Source organism: Anabrus simplex, chromosome 14 (assembly GCF_040414725.1).
Source record: "Anabrus simplex isolate iqAnaSimp1 chromosome 14, ASM4041472v1, whole genome shotgun sequence".
NCBI lineage: Eukaryota > Metazoa > Arthropoda > Insecta > Orthoptera > Tettigoniidae > Anabrus > Anabrus simplex.
In genome coordinates, this window is record NC_090278.1 from 98,591,724 (window position 1) to 98,614,024 (window position 22,301).

A 22,301-nucleotide genomic window follows, 5' to 3' on the forward strand; every position below is an offset into this window, starting at 1 on the left:
ATGTGAGTATGCTCCAGCATAGCTCTCAATCAAACTTGGCACACACAGAACTTACGATCTGGAAAAACGACAGTGGGGCCACGACACCCCAGCACTCCTGGAGGAGGGTGGAGGGTGTGAAATGTAAAAAAACAACTGAAAGAGACCGATATTACTAGCGAATCCATACTTTTCAGGGTTGCCGAGGAGAACTGTGACACACTGGAGTTCAGCACTAGTCGGAAAGGAAGTTGAGAAGGGTCCAAAATGACCAAGTTATGGATGCATGCGTGAAATGTTCAAGCAATGTTAGTACACATATGGCTTAATACTGCGGGCGTTAGCACACCTAGGGGAAGGGATGACATGTAAAACGACCAATATTAGTGTCCAATCCATAGTAACACTCTGGATGCCGTTTTAAGTCCAAGTTTAGCCTCCATCGGCAAGAGGGTTCAGAAGAGGTGAAAATGAGAGAAGAATGTTGATTCCATATCTTTCGAGGTCCCTAGGCAGATTGGTGGCACTCTCAATGACAGATGGAATCATGTACTGAATGGTGCAACAGTTATAACTACTGCCCAGATTTCCATGCAAATGCATGTGTTTAAATAAGCTGGTTACAATTCACAAACTTTGCAACTATTTGTTTAATGACTCAACGATTCCAAATAACCATTCTTTTTCCCTGCATGTTTGCATGTTTTGATAAAAGAAGCAATAGAGCTTTGCGGCAAGGCAAGTGCGAGAGTAAGGCAAAAAGAGACACCATGGTGGAATGAAAGAGTAAGATCCTCAATAAAGAAAAGGAACACAGCACAAAAAGAACGAGATAGAGAGAAATCCAAACCACAACAAGTAAGTGGCGAGGGGAAGATCAGAGACCTCGAGCAAGTTTACCGGGACATGAAAGTGAGAGTTAAAAGAGTAGTAGAAGAGGAGAAAAATTGCTGAGAGAAATGTACTCAAAAATTGAAGGAAGACAGCAGAAGAGTGTTCAATTCAGTTTGGAAAGATGCCAAGATACCTATTGATTGGAGCAAGGGTGTTATTATCCCCCTGTTTAAGAAAGGAAATTGCCGAAAATGCTCCAACTACCGGGGAATAACACTCCTTTCCCATGGGCTTAAGATTTTTGAGAAAATCCTACAGAGCAGATTGCGAGTCATCTTACAGCCAGTTTGAAGAGGAACAGTATGGCTTCAGGCCTAACAGGTCCACAACAGACCTAATCTTCAATGTCTGTATGATAACGGAAATATATTGGGAAAAAGGCAAAGAATTGTTTATGGTTTTCCTTGACAATGAGAAGGCATATGACAGCATTGCAAGAGAGAAGATATGGGAATGCCTGAGAAAAAGTAACGTGCCAGAGGGACTGGTGAGGAAAATTTAGATGCTGTATGAGCACTGTACCAGCTGTGTGCGATTGGGTGACGGACATTCGTCCTGGTTCAAGACGGAAAGTGGAGTCCAGCAAGGCAGTGCACTATCCCGATATTTGTTTATCACCATCATGGATGACATAATGAAGAATATCAAGAAAACCTCTGGTGAACTAAATGCAATGGCCTTCGCTGATGATGTAATGATCTGGGGAGAAACTGAGGAACAAGTACAGTCGAGACTCAATGAATGGGAGGTTAAGTTCCAGGAGTTCAGTCTCAAGATAAGCAAACTCAAAACAGTAGTTGTAGCAATAAACAGAGAGGGATGAACAGCAAACATCATGCTAGGGAACCAACCACTAGAAAGTGTAGAAAGCTTTACATACCTCGGCAGTGTAATATCTCGAGGTACACAAGCCACAAAGGAGGTGACAAATAGAGTGCAGCTGGTGATTTTCAATCAGTACTTCATACCAATCTTAACATATGGTATTGAAACCTGCACCCTCACTAAGGAAGACTCATCAAGGTTGCAGGCATCCGAGATGAAGTTCCTTAGGTCCACAATTCAAAAAACCAAACTGGACAAGTTGAGGAATGATGAGGTTAGGAAGGAAGCTGGGATTGGGACATCATTGTTAGATTGGATCAGCATGTCCAGACTGAGGTGGTTCCGGCATGTAATGAGGATGGAGCCAATAAGGACAGCATACGTTAACTTGGAGCGACATGTGGCAGGAAAACAGATGGTGGGAAGACGAAGAACCCACTGGATGGACATTGCATATCGGGGAAGGACATGGGAGGACGTCATTAACAACAGAACGTATCTCAATAAGACAGAATGGAAGAAGCTCGCCACAGTACCCGGGAAACTGGAACTGTAAAATGATGAGGAGAAAATTCATGCATAATGCATATTTTGAAGATTTTGGATTTAATAGCAAATATTTGGACATGTATACATACGGTAGAAGTCCTATAAACCAATTAACCGAGCACTTCCTTATCTGTTGCTGACGTAAACTGGAAGCAATTCTTAGCAATAAGGTGTGCCAGTTATAAATTACTATAAACTGAACCATAAATTGTGCATTACTAAATTTTTGTCTCTGTTAGACGAACAAAACAAAACTTGTATCCCACTCCTGTGAAGCCGCGTTGCTGTGATAGCATCATACAAACCTTGAGGAATGATGAGGTACCTATTTTATCATCCCAGGCATATCTTGTGATTTTATGGGAGTCCCTTTTCTTGAACCAAGTGTTACTCACTATCAGGTTGTATCTTGTGCATAGATCTAGCATATATTCTCCCTCTTCATTTCTGTTTCCCATTCCATGAGGGCCCAGTATGGATTCATATCCTGTTAGCACCAAACTGTCGTTATCCTGAAATTTCCTAACCGAGGGCCTGTTCCACGAACAAACTTTGCAACTTTTCAACTTTGCACTTTTCAATTCTTGCAAAGTGCAAACTCTTTCTGTTCCACCATGATCTAGGTTGTACTTTTCAATTTCTTTGCAAAGTGAAACGTCTTTGCGAATGAGTAAGCCGATCAAATTTATTTCATGGGCAAACTGTATAGGCCAAATACTCTATGATTTTAATGCTTTATTTTTTGCAGGGAACTTGACGGTATGATTGTGGTACCGTTAGTTTTAAGGTTCTTATCATGGGAAAGAAAGGTTATTACAAGAAGCTGGTCATGCTGGAAGTTGTCAAGGAGAAATAGGACATCCTTTTCAGCAACTTTAAAAATAACCTCTCAAATGATGACACGCATCAATGTTAAAGAGAGTACCGCCAACACATCCACACACAGAGGGAAATTCAGCCTTCATTAGAAATCCTGTCGCTATATTAAGTGGATTATCAGGCCAACGTACTGTAGGTAGCAGGTAGCGACCCTTTTCAGAGGCAGTCCTACCCAGGGAGTGGTGCCCCTGCCTATGTGAGTCCCAGAGCACACTGACCCGGTGTGTCCCAGCTCAGGGTTACGAGTGAAGACCTCAACGACTTCTACAGCGGAGAAGGTGGACTTCGGTACGGTGGAGATGGCGGAAGAGGCAGCCCCGTATTCAGGGATTAATATGAGTACAACCTGCTGCCTTGTAGGTTGAGGTGACTGGACACCAAAGGCCAAGGGAGAAAACCCTGAAAGAAAATCTGTCTGTGTTAGGCTCAGCAGGTCAACAGAGGGATTACTGAACAAGTTGCTTTCAAGAATAATACGAGCCTCGGATGTAGGAATTCACGACGACAACATCAGTTTGGTGCTAACAGGATATGAATCCATTCTGGGCCCTCATGGAATGGGAAACAGAAATGAAGAGGGAGAATATATGCTAGATCTATGCATGAGATACAACCTGATAGTGAGTAACACTTGGTTCAAGAAAAGGGACTCAAATAAAATCACAAGATATGCCTGGGATGATAAAATAGGTACAGTAATATTCTGATAGGTCAAAATTTATGGAAAAATGTCAATGATGTCAAGGTCATTCCATGTGAAGAGCTTGGTGGAGACCATAGACTGTTGGTTGCAGTTATTGCAGAGAAAAGACCTCCCAAAGTCTGTAACAAAAGAATCCCCAAAATAAAAACTTGGTGACTAACCGAGCCAAGTGTAAAGGAAGAATTCAGGGAAGGTGTCTGCAGGTTGTTGCCGAGAGAAGAACTGAAATTGGTAGATGAAGAATGGGATACTCCAAAGAAGGTTGTGGTTGGTACAGCAGAAAAAGTATGTGAATGACAGAGTCAAATAAGACAACCTAAAGAAACTGCCTGGTGGAACGATGATATTAAAAAGGCTATCAATGACAGAAACCGTGCAAGAAGATCCTTATATCAAGCAAGAACGCGGGGAGATCAACATGAAATAGAGAGGCTGTCACTTTACAGAAAGAAAAAAATTACACGTCAAACAGTTGGTAGTAGCTGTAAAGCAGAAATACAACGAAGATCTGGCTACCAAAATGACACAGGATGGAAATAAAAAACTGTTATACAGTATTGTTAAGAACAGAAGAACTCAAAATGAATCTATCCAATCTGTAGAACTTCCTAATGGTCAGGTGACTAGGGATAAGACCAAAATATTACAGGAGTTCCAAAGGCACTTTGAAACTTTGCTGAACTGTTATGAAAATGTCACTCCACTAGACGACGAACCTTATGATTTTGACAGCACAAATACCACTAGTCTGACATGGTTGGAAGTAGAGACAGCAATATCTAAGCTGAAAAACAACACATCAACTGGATCAGATGAATTACGTGTTGAGATGATCAAAGCACTAGGAGAGGTTGGACAACAGTGGATGTACAGGGTACTAAATAGAATCTGGAAAGAGAATGTAGCACCCAATGACTGGAAGCAAGGAGTCGTCATCCCATTGTTGAAAAAAGGTGATAGAAAGAAATGTACCAACTACAGAGGTATAACTCTGCTGTCACATGGTCTCAAAATCTACGAATCCATCCTTGAGAGCAGGATTAGAAAATATGTTGAACCTGCACTTGAGGAGGAACAACATGGATTTAGACTTCATAGATGAACTATAGACCTCATTTTTGCCACCAGAATGCTCTATGAGAAGTATTGGGAGAAAGGTAAAACACTTATAACTGTTTCTCTGGACATCGAGAAAGCATATGACCATGTACCACGCAGGCATATATGGGAATGTTTGAGACATAAGAAACGAAGAGTGGAGTCCACCACCTCTCTTCATAATCATAATGGATGAAGTTTTAAAAGTGGTCAAGAGAAACGATCCAAAAACTAATGCCCTGAATTTTGCTGATGATGTAATGGTATAGGGTGAGACAGAAGCTGAAGTACAAACTAGACTAAATCTCAAAATCAGCAAAACGGAGACAGTTGGCTTGGTGATGAGTAGAAACTCTCCAAGTGTTCATCTAAGAATTCGAGATGAGGAGATGGATACTGTAGACAACTTCCAGTATTTAGGTAGTGTTCTGTCATCAGATAATACCCTACAGCAAGAGATTAGCAACAGAATACAGAAAGCTTCTGAATTCTATCACGCTGTACGTCAAATACTTCGGAATGAAACATTTCTGTCAGTTTCCAAGATGAACTTGTACAAAATATATCTAGTACTTGTACTGACGTATGGCCTAGAAGCAGCAACACTTACTGGACCAACAAAGAGTCGTCTTCAGGCAACAGAAATGAAGTTCCTCCGTTCTTGTCTACAAAAAACAAAAATGGATAAAATAAGTAATGTGCATATCCGACAACAGCTTGGAATGGAAAGAAGCTTGCTGGAGACTCTAGAAGTGAAGAGATTACAATGGTATGCTCACATGAAAAGAATGAAACCTCACAGGAAATATTACCTTTACTATAACATGTACGACTTTGGTAACAGTTCTGCAAATAATTGATTCTGATGTCCCGTGCATTGCTGCTGCACTGTGCAGCTGGGCCCCATTTACTAACCAATGTGAGCATTTGGTCTTTTTCGGAAAGGGATTGACTTCTACTTTGTTGCATGTTTCAATAAATGACCGATCATTTCAAGAATATGGTCAGCCTGTGTTGGGGTAATATGAAATCACTCGCAAAATACCGTCGAAGTGAGGTTATGAATATTAATCCTGTCTTTACACGTTCTCTTGTTGGATTTTTCATCCCTGTCCTCACATGATGCTAACAAAAGCTCTCATCGTAACGTGTTTATATCACCAAACGAAATTCTACGCCGAGCAACTAGTGTACATGCTTGTTAATTAACAGATGAAGATTTCTGAAAACTTTTCACTTCATTTCTTTGCACTTTGCATTTCTGTATAAATGGAGGAATATAATAGGCTTGAGAAGTGAAAAGATTCCTAACTTTTCACTTTGCAAGCTAAATCTAAAAAGTGATAGTGGAACAAAATCTGAACTGAAAAGTGCAAAGTTAGTTTGTGGAACAAGCCCCAGAACTCTCACACGTCAGGCGTCTTTTATCATCACAGCGGGCAATCGTCAGCAATTATTGAAGACATCATCATCAGCAATCATCGCACGAAGCAGCTTGGGCAGCTAGAAATAAGGTGATAAAAGTTCTCCGTTCAAATCCTGATTTTGAATTAGTCAAGCTTATAAAAGACATATTGTGGTGAAAATGCAAAGGCGTGCAATTTCACGTCACTTTGTCCCAAATGTATGCGCCTGTCACTTCTTGTGACGCAGAATGCTTAAGAATGTGCTGATAGACAAACGGAGGAGCTAAAATCAAGACAATTTGGAGAAATTAGTTGCTGTACAATGTTTCAAAAGGAACTGAATTTTGATAATGCCTATTTTCCAGTTTATTGTGCCTGTTTTGAGATTTGATAGCGCATGGAAATCCGGGTTCTAGTTATAACTGGATCAAGTACTTTCCAGACAATCTGGACTGCCACAAGGAAATACTTTGACTCGAAACTCAATAATCTTGACATTTGTGCCGAACCAAGCCTGCCTTGGTGGTGCACTTCCTTTATTCCTACTTCTCCGTGACTGTCGTTGTCGCCATTAGCGATAACATTACCCGAATGTGACGTGAAACTTATAGTTTCTCATTGAAGATGGCGCTCTTGCCATCTGTGTCTGTCTCTCGCTCTCCGAGTGTTAAGTTGGTCTGCTCGCGATGCCAACAATGGTCGGAAAAAACGTGATAAGCAGACTGGAACTTAATATGTGCTTCTTGATCTGCGAATTGCTATTATCGTGGATTTACTTGTTTCAAGGCTCGGTTCTCTGCTTGAAGTTATTATTTTGATTGAGGTATATATTTCGAGACTCCTGATTGCTGCTTCCAGGTATTCATTCATTTTATTTCATTTTCATGCCAGTTACAAAAACTGTTCTGTGTGATTGTATTTCGGTAGTCTTTTATCACCTGTCTTTGCAGGCTCTTAATTACTTCATTTTGTGTGTGTGTTTTAATTTTTTCTTTCTTTGTGTGCACAAGCGTGGGAACGGAGAGTGGTATTTACCTATCTGTTTGTTTGGGCCTGTGTGTGTTTGTGGGTTTTGAGACCATGCATTTTTGTTTACTCATCATTTGAAATAATGGCTGAGCATTGGTGTATTGTGTGATTTGACGCTACGGGGTTTAATCCATGTTTGTCCACGTGAGGCAATTTGGATGTCCCGTGTAGCGGGTCGACGAGTGTTGTGATTGCTACGATTATATTTGGATCAGCCTTGCCTATATTTTGCAGCGGTCCAGCATTGTATCTGCGGTGTTCGAACCATGCTCGTGAGCCCATGATATCCTTGTGCGAGCCTGTGCTGTCTGCTTTTGTTTGGTCTATAGTACTCTCCGTACCTCGTAATTTCAATTTTAAGTTTTCTTTATTTTATTTTACTTTTCGTTTTAGTTGGCCGATTTGGGCCATATGTAGTGTGCTATTTTATATTTCTAGGCCGTTATTTGGTCCATTGTCGGCGATTAGTTTTTGTTTTTGTAACTGTGGCAACATCATCTTCGCTTCTGCTCCTTTTGGGAGGCGGTGCTTTGCTTTTGTTGGGATGCGCTGGCATCGAATGGACGCTCGCTTGGAGCGCGGATGCAAACTGTGATATGTGCGCGGCCCGTATTACCGCGACTGTATTATTCCTTTAGTGGTTCCATTTTCTGATTCCTTCGATGATGTGTTTCACGTCACATTATTTTTCTCAAACGAGTTTGTAAATTCTATGTACTCATACGTAGGTGTGTAGTGCGATCATGTGTACTGTCTGCGTGTTACACGAAACTTACTATGTCATCGAACGGGATACTACTTGATGTTTCAATTTTCTACAGTTATGTAAGTAACTTTTAATGCAGCCTCACATTTCTGTTCTCATTCTAATATTATGTGTGTTTATAATAAACCCCAGTTTCCTTGATCCATTCTTTTATTCATGGGGTTTACGGGTTCATGCCTTTCTGTCCTTTCGCTTCCCTTTGTCTATGCACGGATCCAGCTCCGAGCTGTTTTAGTTCGTTCCAGTCCATCCACGGCAATTTACGACAAGAGGTAAGCGAGGTAAGTATCTGCGCGTATATGTGGTGTACTGCGTTGATGTGTAATGGTAGCAGCGTATGGGGGTGGTAGACATTATACACATAATATTTCTAAATCCACAAAAGAGTTTGTACACTATCAGTCAACACTACAATCCACAAAAATTCACTTCAAACAAATAATACAAATCCTGAAAGTTAGTAGGGAATGACTGCAATATCATCATACATAGAGTAGGCTAGTAGAGAGAGTTAAAATAACCACAGCAATTCTGTCCAAAGGAAGACACAACAGTAGCATTTGTTGCCATCATAAAACAGTTTCTAATAATCAGAACATCACTGAAGGTTCACAAGTCTAGGTTTGCCGTTCTGCTCTTAATATACCTGTACAGTGTTAATAAAATGTATTTACATTTAAAATTACATTGTGAGTGCAGGACTAGTTTTGATCCTCTGTTCAACTGCTAAATGCATTCTTCTTCTTCTTGTACCACATCCTCATTGGATGTCGGCTGTCATTAGGGCGATCTGGTTCTTGTTTCCAGCGACTTAGAAGTGGGAGTACTGAGCCCATTAGTGTTGGCTATTGAATGAATGATTCGAAGCAGCGCATCGATTCATTCAAGTGTCCGAGTGAATCAATTCACAGGAACGGTGAGCTCACGGCACACGATTCAGCTTACTCCCAGCGGACAGTGCTAAGTGGAGCACTCGCTGGACGTTGACGGGGAGCCAAGCTTCCGTTGCAGCGAGACATACAGTGAGCCATTGTACACTGAAAGTATCGTATGCTATAATGGACTCTCGAGCTCAGCTCATTTGAAAATAACACCCATTTTCATTCACCGTCCTCTTCTTACAGGAAGGTTTAAATAATAGATGGATTTATTTGCAGTGTTAAAAAGGTAGTCACAACATAATTCTGAAGTAGCTAGTAAGTAGGTAGGCTATTAGGTGATACTATTTATTAGTTTAATGAATCTTAGTATTATAACTTAGTTGACATTTGACAATTAAACTTGACTCTAGCCTGCCCTATGACTACGAGTCATGCTTATGACCACTCAAAAGTACCTGTTTTATATTGGGAAGAACGGCTCAGTATTATCTCAGTTCATATGTCACATCGTTGCACAAGACTTCAATCATATGTGGACAGACGCAATAACAGTATGTTGAATCAGAAAACCAGCGGGCTACTGTACATCTCGGGTAGCCTATACAAAATATGACCATTTTAAAAAATCCTCAGCTGATAAAAAAATACATATTTTTAAAAATGACTGAGCGAGATGTCATACGGTTAGTATCGCATAGCTATGCGCCTGCATTCGGGGGATGGTGGGTTCGAATCCCACTGTCAGCAGCCGTTAAGATGGTTTTCCATAGTTTCCCCATTTTCACACCAGGAAATACTGGGACTGTACCTTAATTCAGGCCATGGCTGCTACCTTCCTAATCCTAACCTTTCCCACCCTGCGACACTGGAAACTGTTTTTTTCTAAGAAAGGAGAAGACCAGATGGCAGCTGCGAGCACTGAATGCTGCTGTTTTACCAACACATACTACACAGATGCAGTAGGAGCGGTGACTAATGTGCCGTGAATCGGATCACTGTATCAATTCAGTAACGTGAACGGAATCTATTCAGTAAAGTGAATCAAATGTCCCGTCAGTAGAGCCCATACCATTCTCCGAGATTCCGTAGCCAAGATATTCTCCTTCTTCCTTCCGTTTTACCTAGTAAGACAAGCTGAAGGAGTCTATATTATTTTTAATGATATGACCAAACTACCCAAGTATTTTCCTTCTGATGTTGTGCACGCAGGCGTTGGAGTACTTCAGGGCTACGTATTCTGTCAACCCATGACATTCTGAGCAAGTGTCTGTAGCACCACATCTCTGTTAGGTTCCAATTCTCATCACCATGAAACAAGCTAGCAAACACATAACAGTGAATTAAACGGAGACGGAGATTGATCTTAAAGTCCCTGTTACAGAGAAGTTTGCTCATTCTATTGAATGCAGTCTTTGCCCGTTCAATCCGAGACCTAATTTTGACAGTATTGTGCCAGCTACTGTCAAGTTAACAGGCTGAATGACATGTTTACTTATGACCATTAATTTAGTCTTTTTCATGTTTAAACCAAGACCTGCACCGTGTTAGTAAAGTCTGCAGATCTTCCGCACTTGTTGCAAGAAGATCAGTATCATCTGCATATTATTTATTGTGTTCCCGTTTAACAATAATGCCTTCCCATTTTCCTTCAAAGTAAATATATGAAAACCAATTCACTAATATATCAAGACAGCAATACATTAAATTATAAATTATACACTATTTAAGACACATACAGGTCTAATGGCACCATATAGGCTATTGTTACAATGGGCTCGCCACACCCAAAGCCATTTTGTAACTACTTCCAGGTTCAAAATTAGGCCGCCCCTAACATGGAGACAGGCGCCTTTCGTAGCCGCTCCTCTAGAGTAAAGATTCTACGGGTTTACCCCTTCCGCCATCTCCACCGTACCGAAGTTCATCTTCTCCACCGTAGATGCTGTTGAGAACGTATCCATACCAACTTACGGAGCAGAAACTTGGACAATGAAGAAGAATGATGAGAGTTGAATAGAGGCAGCCGAAATGAAGTTCTTGAGGAGTATGATACAGAAGCGAAGAAAAGACAAAATAAGGAATGAGAAAATCCAGGAAGAAATTGGAGTAGAAAAAATGAATGAAGAATAGAGAAGAGCCGACTAAGATGGTTTGGGCACATAAAGCGAATGAGTGATGAAAAAATGCCAAAAAAGGTGATGGAAATGCAAATACAAGGAAGGAGAGGCCGTGGACGACCTCGATTGAGATGGAAGTACACAATCCACCGCAGTAAGTGAGAAAGAAACCTGGAGTGGGACACAGTGTTGGAGGAGGAGTGTTGGAAAGACCGAAGAAAGTGGAGAGGAACCATATTAGCCCCTAGCCGGCTACATTTGGATAAAGGGAAATGATGATGATAACACATGTTAACAACCTAATCACATATCTCAGTTCGTTCAAGATTCACTTTCACACCTCCACATGGTAGTTGCAGCATTGTTGATTCAAAATTCGCATGCACTGATCTGTGACTAAATGATAATAATCACAATAGCACTTGTCACCTTCTGCTGAGAAAACTGTACAGGACCTGACTGATATGTTTACCAGATGAGGATAATCCCAACACAGAATCAAAACTAGTCCTGCACTCACAATGTACTTACACTATACAAGTATTGATTAGGTGGCAAACCCCAAACCCCCAATTAATAACATGACATCACTGAAGGCTGCGAGCTATTTCTAGTGCTCGAAGCTTTAGACAAGGTGGCTGCATGACAGCAACATGTTCTGAGCTATAACAGACGAGACAGTAAGCAGATATGTCATACACAGAAAGATAGGTCATGGATTGGAACACATTGACAGCTCAGTGTGGCACTCTCTGCTCATCAACCCCAGTTCTTGTCAACTTCCGAGGAGCCTATTCCTGCTTCCTAGCTCCAACGTCCATTGACAGATCGCAAGTAGAACCGTGTTCTTTTCCATGTTCTTATCTTCCTACGTATGAAGTCATAACTAACCTGGCTGAACTTCTCCAAAGGGATGGAGGTGGTTTGGACCTTGCAGTCTCAGACGTGTTCTTTATTTCATCAGGAACTACAATGTGCACATCGTCCGACGTCGGATCCAGCAGCTGCCGCTTCTCTCGTCGCACGTTATCTATCATTTGCGCCAGATCGGTGATCCTCCTAGTGCAACGTTCTGTCAGGCTCTCGAATTCTGTGCACACGTCGGGAAACCTGTCGTCCGGATGCTGACACCGGCAAGCACCACAACACTTCTGACAACCTTCGGAGATGTCCACGGGTACAGGTTTTGCGTCGGTCTTGGCCTCTTGGGACCTTGCTGTCCCTGGTTCTGAAGGTGATTCTGCATACCCCCCACCCCTTAGAGCATCCTCTGACACGCGATGTGGAGCGTACTGCATGTCCAGCAGAACATTCCGGCGCTCAAGGTCATTGAGCAACAAACCGACATCTCGGACGGGCCTCTCCACGACGGGAACATTGTACATTCCATTGGTGGAGTTAAAAACTTCTCCCACAGGTGGGTTGTCTAGGTGTGCTTCGACAGCTACATCTCTGACTAGTCGCTGGCAAACATCTCTCAGCGTGTCGGGCGGACTGGCATACTCTGTAGCTCCCGTCTCGTTGGTCCCGTCGAACACTGACGGGCTAACAACAGTGCCAACTGACCTAACATTCCGCTGAGCTTGTTTCTTTTTGCAGACAGGCTTTCGGACCTGTTGCGCCGGAGTGGGAGGACCTGCGTTTGAGGACTGCTCCACAACATCTGTAGAGAATGACGAAATGTCGCTACAGCTGACATTTAGCTCAGCCACACTCTCGCTGCTCATCATGAGGAGACGAGAAATGTAAAGCATGAGATAGGGATTGAGCTCAACGTTCTTGTGCGGCTGCCTTCGAGAGTTGAGCAGTCGCACCAGAGTTTCCATGTCGATACTGCCAGATAGCTGGTCGGGCGGACTCATGTAGGTCGTGCTCGAGGTCTCTTCGAGGGCGTCTCCCCACTTACGAACGTGCGAAGGAGAACCTCTCGGTGTAGTCTGTGATCCAGTGGACTGAACTGTCTGGACACTTGCAGAGGCGACCATCTCCTTCTGTTTCGGAACTTTGACTGTCGAGTGCAAGGCACACTTACATGTGGAACACACGTGTGTGTCAGGTTTCTCCTTCTTCCCACCAGCTTGTTCCACCACAACAGGCGACGTTGCAACATCCACAGTCGTCCTCCCTTGGGCTCGTTTCTTCTTGCAGTGAAGCTTATGCCCAATTTTCTTGACTTGTACATCGTCTTCCAATCTGTCGGCAGGTTTCTCACATACACTGACAATGATCTTGACGCCCTCGTAGGTGGTCACGGACGAGTTGGTGTGTACACTGCTGCCGTCAGTGCTCAAGATGCTGTGCTCCATCCTGGACATGGACATGTCGACGCTCACCACGGGCGGACTGCCGTCCTCCTGCAGGTCCTCCAACTGCAGAGCCTGCTGCCTACTTTCCTGCAGAACTCTCCTCGCTTTATCCAGCACGTCCTGGGTGGAAACAGGTGCGCTCTCAGCCACGACTTGCTGCTCCTCTTTCCGTCGCGCCTTGTGGTGGCGGTGGTGGTGGTGTCTGTGTCGTGGCTTCCTGTCCGGACGGACCGGCAGCTCTGGACACGACACCGTGCTGCTGCTGCTGCTCGTGCTGTCGTGCAGCTCTTCCTGGTCTATGGCGGTTTTTGACAGCCGTGCTTGCTTCCCGTGCTGCAGCTCGTCCTGGTCTGCGGCGGTTTTCGACAGCTGTGTTTGCTTTCCGTGCTCGAGTTCGTCCTTCAGAAGAGTCCGCTGGACCTGGATGCGCTCCATCAAGCGCCTGAGAGCGGTCTCCCGCGGGGAAGGGGGTCGCTCGCCTAGAATAATGGAGCCATCCGGGGAAGCTTCTACGTTCTCAGCTGGAGCCCAGTCGCCAACGTTCAGCTTAGCAGGTGTTTGAGAGTCGACAGGAGAACGGACTTGATCAGCTCCTGCATACAAACAACAATATTCTAATTATACACAAAGAATATGAGTGGCAGGCCGACAAAAGAACCGATGGTGAATTATAAACAAAAAAGTAAATTTAAAATTTACACATGCATTTGTCAATTTACTGTAAGACTCTTTTAACTATGCATCATGTACACAATAGCAGGCGAGAGAAGATAGCTGCAGCACGTCCTATACAAGAAAAAGGCAATATCAATTAAAGCTAAACTCAGGCACTCTAACATAGTGATCTGTATGCAAGTGAATGCCTAAGAATGACAGGAAAGGCTAGACTGAGAGAAGCTGAGAAGTCATCATCATCATCATCATCATCATCATCATCATCATCATCATTTCCCTTCATCCAAATGTAGCCGGGTAGGGGCAAATATGGTTCCTCTCCACTTTCTTTGGTTTTTCCACCACTCCTCCTCCAACACTGTGTCAAAGTCCAGGTTTATTTCTCACATACTGTGTTGGATTGTGTCCTTCCAGCTCAATCGTGGTCGTCCACAGCCTCTCCTTCCTTGCATTTCCATCACCTTTTTTTGGCATTCTTACATCACTCATTCGCTTTGTGACCAAACCGTCCACTCCAATTTCTTCCCGGATGTTCTCATTCCTTATTTTGTCTCTTCTACTCTTCTGTATCATATTCCTCCATTTCAGCTGCCTGTATTCGACTCTCATCCTTTGTTATTGTCCAAGTTTCTACTCTGTAAGTTGTTATGAATACATCTTGTACATTGCTTCCATTGGCACATCTTTGTCCCATAACATGTTTCTTACACTATGATAGAAACAGCTTCCAGCTTGAATCCTCTTACCAATCTCAGCATCCCGTCAAACATTCTGCATTAATTCACTCCCCAGGTATTTGAACGTCTCCAGGGGCTCGTCTGCAAGTCTAATCTGACCTTCCCCTTCTTTCTCCCCTCTAGTCATAACAAGAGTTTTACTCTTTTCTACATTCACCACATCCAAATGTTCTTCAACATTCATGTCCTCTTCTCCCCAAATCACAATAACCCTCGATGTGCCTTTTGCTGTTTTCTGATGTCATTCATTACTCTCGTAAACAGGATTGGTGACAGAACACTTCCCTGTCTCAGCCCACTAGTGATTTTGAACTAACTTGTGTTTGCACGCAACTACAAATATGATAAGAAGTATGAGCGCAAGATAACAGATGGACGGTACAGACTCCAAGGAAGAGACTGATGGAGTCAACCCGACTAACGAAGCAGGCTTTTAATGTGTTGGACAACAGACCTCTAATGTCTCGGATAAGTGGTTCAAGGATGTAAGTAAGGACCCCAAGAGCAGGAGGACATCTCTAACCGATCAAAATACAGATCAGTGATCAACAACTTTAAGGGCTTCCACGATGAGCAAAAGCAGAATACAAGAGAGAAGACAGACGGCCAGAGACAGAATGCAACACTTTTGGGCTGCGAAAAAGGTTCCAGAAATGTCTTATAGTTACTCTAATGGTCTCTAATGGCCCTAAACAAGAATAATAATAATTATAATAATAATTTTGAGTGATCAGTTTAAAAAATATTACTGAAATTTATTACGATCAACCTATTCAATACAATGGAGTTCCTAAAGTTAGGATTTACATCTTATTATAATAATAGTATAGAATTTCGCACAATGTGCATGGAATAATTAGTTTTCACAGAACCTTCTTAGAGAGGAACCGTGTCGATTACACCACAGTACGTGATATCTGTCACATGGCCGTCCTCATAGTTCACACAGACACTGTATATCCGGGACTTGGAAATTCTTCGTGCTACATACTCTATGGTGGAACCCATGAACCGCAAAGCGGGTCACTACATGTCGCAGCTCGTAGCTCGAGTCCATCCAGTCGGTCGACATCATTGCTTCGGTCGCATAAAAAATCGTCCCATATTTCCTTCCATTTTTCTTGCAGCTCATGCAATAACTGTTGATAGACCTCGGTAGATGGCAGCTGCAATTGCATGCCAAGTTCTTCAATGTAGTATTCCTGCCGAGCCAGCACATACAACAGGCGGGAAGGGGTGAATTTTGAAAGGTTCATAGCCTTTTTCAAGTACCTTGCTTTGACACCTACTAATAGTTTCAGGTCTTTCTTCTTCAGGTGGTCCCATATGCATTCCAAAGCATACGTCAAGACTGGCGTCACTTTCAGCTTAAATAGGTCCATAGCCGTTTTGAGCGAAAGTTTACTAATATTCTTCACTTCACTCATTGAAGCCACTGGCGACGCTACCTGCTCCTTTATATGTATGGTAAAGATATCGTAGGTTTGGAATGTCAGACCCAGATACTTGAAGCTGTTCACTATTTGCAAGTTTATCTCTTCTAATTTGATAACTTGGTTTGTAGCTAGTCTTCCTCTCTTTCTGAAGGTCATCATGACCGTTTTCACTTTATTCATTCTTAGCCCGTTCTCTTTAGACCATTTCAGTAATTTGTCGAAGGCTACTTGTAACTGCTCAATCAGAACCATGTCGTCCACATACATATAGATACCAATGTTGTTCATGCTAACTACAGTAGAACCTTGATAATACGTTCCCGGAAACTACGTTTTCCCGTATTATCCGTTCAAATTACGTGGTCCCGCGAGCATCCTAATTAAATCACGTTGTAAAAATCCCGCATTATCCGTTCCTCGAAGAAGCGATTTCCCGTATCAACCGTTCAGAAATTTCAGTCCCATCAACACTAAATCCTCGATCACGCTCTTTTTTAAGAAACTGTATCTCACGAAAGGACGGCATACTTGCGGATCTCGGTGTTAACGTCCAGTCATTGCGGTAATTTGAGAAGCGGAAAAGCGATCGGCGGTGAACTTGCATAAGAGACCATCTTAGCAGCGCATTCGCGTGGTATTGTTTAAAGAATTGAAATCATAAAGCAGAGAGTGTCCACAACAATTGGAAGGAGACAGAGCGCATTTTGACAGCTCTACTTGAAGACGGAACGAGTTTCGTCAAATGTTCGTACTTGCAAAACGTCTACATTATGTCCGGGGTTCGATGTTTACTTTTTATTTTATTTTTATTTTCCTTTTTTTTTTTTTTTTTTTTTTCCGAGTGTATCGCCGAACCGGTTTCGGCACTTCCCTCAGGGCACTGTATAGTCACCGAGCTTTCAGGCAGGAATCAAAACAGCTCCTCCTTAAGTAACACAGATTTAGTATTTTAATATTATCTTATACGATTACGTTATCGAGACCAGAACATATGTTGCACCTTCTTACATACATAAAGCCATGGAAGGTTTTGGGATTGCCTATTACTGTTTTGGTCCTAAATGTAAGACTAGGAATTTCACGTTATTGTGTTAAAATGTTAAAACCGCAGTCGTTTTATTTGCGCAGTTACATGTAAAAACCTTTGCATCATTTCACACTCGTACAGACTTGGACAGCGGAGCGCGTTTTCCAGCTGAGCTCAAGGTCGCGAATAACCGTAAATTCGGAAGTTTTGATGATACTTTTTCTCTTTCCAATTTAATCGTGATTAGTGACGGACATTATTGAATATAATGCATTCGAAAACTTGAGAATCGATACTTACATTTGAAACAATATTCTCGAGTTCAACATAACCTGTAAAAGTCGATGTAGGCCGTAGGCCTAATTTGGGCGGTACAAGATTTCCACAAACTGACTACAAACAGTATACTGGTGACCAAATTACAATGGAAGATTTAAAGAAGGGATTTCGCCATCATGTTGCGTGCTTTTGTATCCAATGTGCTTTATTTTATTAGATTAGAGAATTAAAAAGAACAGTTTGACCGATCAAAGTTGCTGAACTGAAAGAAGTTTTCAGAAGAAACCGACGAAGTTTCCCCCCCGGTAAAACTGAATGTAAAGTAGCGAGACTTTTAAGTCGCGTACCGGTAATTAATGTTTGAAGCCGGCTCCGCGGTCGAACTTGCCTGCCTCTCACACGGAGGACCCAAGTTCGATTCTCGGCCAGGTCAGGCATTTTTACCTGGATATGAGGGCTGGTTCCAGGTTCACTAATTCTACGATTACCTTTAATTGAGGAGCTATTTAATGGTGAGATGGCGACCCTGGTCTAGAGAGCCAGGAATAACAGCAGAGAGGATTCGTCACACTGACCATGCGTCACCTCGTAATCTGCGGGCGTTCGGACCGAGTAGCGGTCGCTTGGTACGCGGAAGGCCCATTGGGTGTGTAGTTTGGTTTGGTTTAGGGGTGTCTGTAAGATTTTAAGTATACATATAGCTTTTTTTGTGATGTTTAGCCAAATTGTTGATGGTTCATTCATTCCCGGATTTTCCGTTTTCCCGTGTTGTACGTTTTTTTACGGTGGTCCCCCCAAAAACGGAGAATCGAGGTTCCTCTGTACTTGTACTACATGCAGAACAGCTATGTTAAACAGTAGGGGGCTTAGTGGGTCGCCCTGCAATATAGCGTTTGTTTGTTCTAACTGATCTGTTGTCGTCAATCTGGTCCACGTTGTTCGCAAGAATACTCCTTATAAGCATTGCTATGTAGTTTTGAGGTCCAATTAGGGATTCTAGCTTCTCTATTATAAGCTTTCTGCTCACCAGGTTGAAGCCCTTGCAGTAGTCAATAAATATGGCATGCAATTTGCCACCTTTTAGTCTCTGTGATCTCTCGAAATCATTTTGTAGGCATTTTATGCCGTCGATTGTTGAACGACCCTTCCGGAAACCAAGTTGTTCCTCAGGTATTCTATCCACTAAGTCTGATAGTCTTTCTATCAATAATCTTGTCAGTATTTTAAAGCCTGCACATTCCAAAGCAATGCCCCTATATGAGTTAGGGTCACTTGTGTCTCCTTTTCCCTTATATAACACTTTAGCAATGAACATCTCCACTTGTCTGGCACGTTGCACTCTAGTAGGGAGTTATTAAGCAAGTGTGTCCAGGCTTCTATCAGTACATTTGTGCTCTCTGTTATGTGTTCGTTGAAAATGTGGTCAGGGCCGCAAGCTTTCTTCTTCTTCTTCAGCTGTTTTAATGCTGTAAACAGTTGTACGTTTGTGATCTTCAACTGATGCCGGTCGTGTTTCTTCCTTCCGTAGCACGTCTCTGCAATGCGCTTCCCAGATCTCCTGGGGAATTGAGGTTGTCTTGCTTTCAGGGCTTTATATGGATATTCCTCGGCTTCTTCTATTAACTTCTTTTCTTTGTTAAGCAGAAAATCTTTCCTGGTAGCTCTCAATATGGTTTTATATTCCCTATTTTTCTTTGTATATTCCTGTAGGTCAGACTGAGACTGCGACTTTCTGAACATGTGCAGCGCTTCCTTGCGGGCTTTGTAGCATAACTTATTAAACCATGGCTTTGCACATCTTATTATACCCTCATTATGGTACTTATCACTAGGAAAGTAGAACCATGGTTTTTGTCATTATTATTATTATTATTAATTTTCCTTAAATTGTACATGTACAATTTAGGGGTGGTAGATGGAGAAAGGGCAAGCCCCACATACACGGAAGTGCCTCCATCTCCACATGTGTACATAAACTTTTACATACAAACTTATGTAGACAATTTTAAATTTACATATTTACACTACAAACACTGTACCCTTATAATAATAATTATCTTGATTTATCCTGAAAATATTAGAGTAAGAACACCTAGCCATTTATACTCCCACTCAGACCCCTGTATACACACTCATTCACAACCACTCCCACACGCGCACGCATACACATTCGCCCACATACACCTGTACTTGCACCCATCCTTCTTGCAATTCTTTATACAAGTTATATACATCGCATATGGGTTTCTATTTAGATATACATTTTCTTTACTTCGCGGAGGAAGTACCTTTACCTCAGATGGTATAAGGTTCCAGGTACGAGCAGCCCTTGAGTAAAATCCATTTAAATACGAGGTTGTTCTAGCGAAGGGAGGGACAAGAGTAACTCCTTGGCTTCTTTTAACAGAGCGGTAATTGAGCTGCAGGCGGCGGAAAGGGGAGAGGTGTGTGTTATCTGTCTGGGACTTCCTAAGGAAGGCTACATCTGGTGCGGTACTAATCAAAAGTAGCGTAAACGTGCGGTATTCCACACATTATGGTACTACTGTACTCACAGGTAATGAAATATGCACGTGTAATACAAACCTGTGGTGTTTCTCATACATTGTGGCGCAATTTACAGCCAACGCAAACCTATGGTGTTCATCACATAAGTGTACTAACCATAGGGACTCGTACTACATCTTATTATACTACAATTAAGGTGTAAATCATAACGTTAGGAACTCAATTGTATTGAATAGGTTGATCCTATTCAATTTTAGTCATGAAATTTGTAACATTGTAACATGTAATTTTGAGTGATGCGGGAAGGTAACTATTTTTGCTTTACCTTCATCCTAAAAATGAGTATCTTAGTAGAAGGTAGTAGAATAAATTGCATTTCGAATTAAAACTGGAAACTAAACTAACATAGCTCATGTACTGACTTGCAGTGAAAGTGAGTGGTAGTGTCGCAAGGATAATGTGACTACACAAAGTATTTCAAAAGCGTGGTATAATCGTGCCACTAATTAGGTCGACTCAGCCACGCTACCAACTGGGTAAGTTGAGTGGTACAGTATTCTAGTGTTGTTTCTTCAAGAAATACAGTTATATACATTAAATGAGTCGACTCTGAAAAGTATGCCTTTCTTCTCAAAGAGGGCAAGAGCGAGGCCCAGATCTGTCAAGAACAGTGTAAGAAACAGAAGACTGGAGCGGTGGAACGAGAGGCAACTCGTAGCATGAGTTGCTGAAATCTACTCTAGGATCATAGAATACCTACTTCATTCCAGTTCTCACCTATGGACTTGAACTATGTACCCTACATGAGAAGGCTAATAATAAAATACAGTCAACAGAAATTAAATTCATCAGAACAATGAACCAAAAGAGCAGGAAAGACAAGATTAGAAATGAAGCACACGGGAAGGAGACAGAGCTTTAAGGAAGACGCAGGCTACAATGGTTTGGACATGTTATGAGGATGGACAGAACGTGAACAGCAAGGGGAAAGGCCAGTAGGAAGGCCAAGGAATTCACAGTTAGATGCATGGGAAGACGAGGTGGAATACTATGGAATGAAATTTAACGCCAAAAAGAGCGAGATAATGATCACATATACTTTAAGGTTAAGTCAATATTCCACCTTTACAATACCAAAAGTTTATTGTCTAATTATTTAAACAACATTATTTAAAATATGACGGGACATGTTTCGTCTAACTTGTAGACATCATCAGCCGTAAAATATTCTCGAGAACGCAAGTAATCAGATGTGCCGCATTCTTCCCTTTCTTTCATTCCTATATCGTAAGACAAAAAAACTTGCCTAATTTCAATAATTACAATAGTCCTTATTCTTATTGTAGGGCCATCCACTGTATTTCTACATATGTCATACGATCAGATATTCCACCTAATTTTTAATAAGAAAGGTCAACTTTGCACCAATTAGACGATCTTTATATCATCTCACTGGATTCCCTACACATGCTCGTTGATCGTCTTTTTTCTACTAGAAATAACATTCTGCACCTAATTATTCAGCTTTTACCCTCAAGAAGAATTTTAATACCAAGTTTTACTGTATCATCTCATACGTATAATTTTAAGTTTGTTCATCAACAACTTCCTCTTAGCCAATCTTTTAATGTCGGAATATAAACAAGATTCACCCTCAAGTTTTCAACCATTTTAGTCTTTTGAATGCCCCAGCAAATATATGCTGACTTTTATAACGAAGAGGATCCACTCCAGTACCACACATGTGCCGTTTTTAGAACTTTATATTGACACAAACTTTCCTTTAGACAAGATTTTAAATTAGTTTACAATAATTTTAGCATGTGTTGTACATGTCATGTCCCAACAGCATATTTTATAACCACTATTCTGTAAAGTTAATATCATAGGAAATCATACTTCAATTTTAACAAATCATAAAGTGTCATTGTCCTCTAAACAATGTTTGTTTTAAGATTAAATTAATATGGCTGATGATGCCCAATAAGAAGGGCGAAACTTGTCCCCATAATATTTAGATTTTCTATGTCTAATTGACCACATAACGTGGTACTGATTGTATTGAGTAGGTGGAACAATAAATGTACTCCTTTTGTAAACTAAGTCAGATTGGAAGTGTCGAAAAACACTACAATTAACAATATAGGTGTAGTGTGTAGAGGAGCAGAGAAAATGATTGTACATTAAAGTTAATAACAGTATAGAGT

General features: G+C 41.8%; 1 protein-coding gene across 1 annotated transcript in view; it reads right to left on the bottom strand.

Annotated features, from left to right (window-relative positions):
* The window catches only part of LOC136885280 (microtubule-associated protein futsch), a 57,010-nt gene that overhangs the window by 8,179 nt on the left and 26,530 nt on the right, over window positions 1–22,301 (bottom strand). Inside the window, exon 9 of the mRNA XM_067157784.2 lies at window positions 12,018–14,025. Within this exon, the coding sequence (XP_067013885.2) occupies window positions 12,018–14,025 (2,008 nt within the window). The remainder of the gene's footprint in view (window positions 1–12,017; window positions 14,026–22,301) is intronic.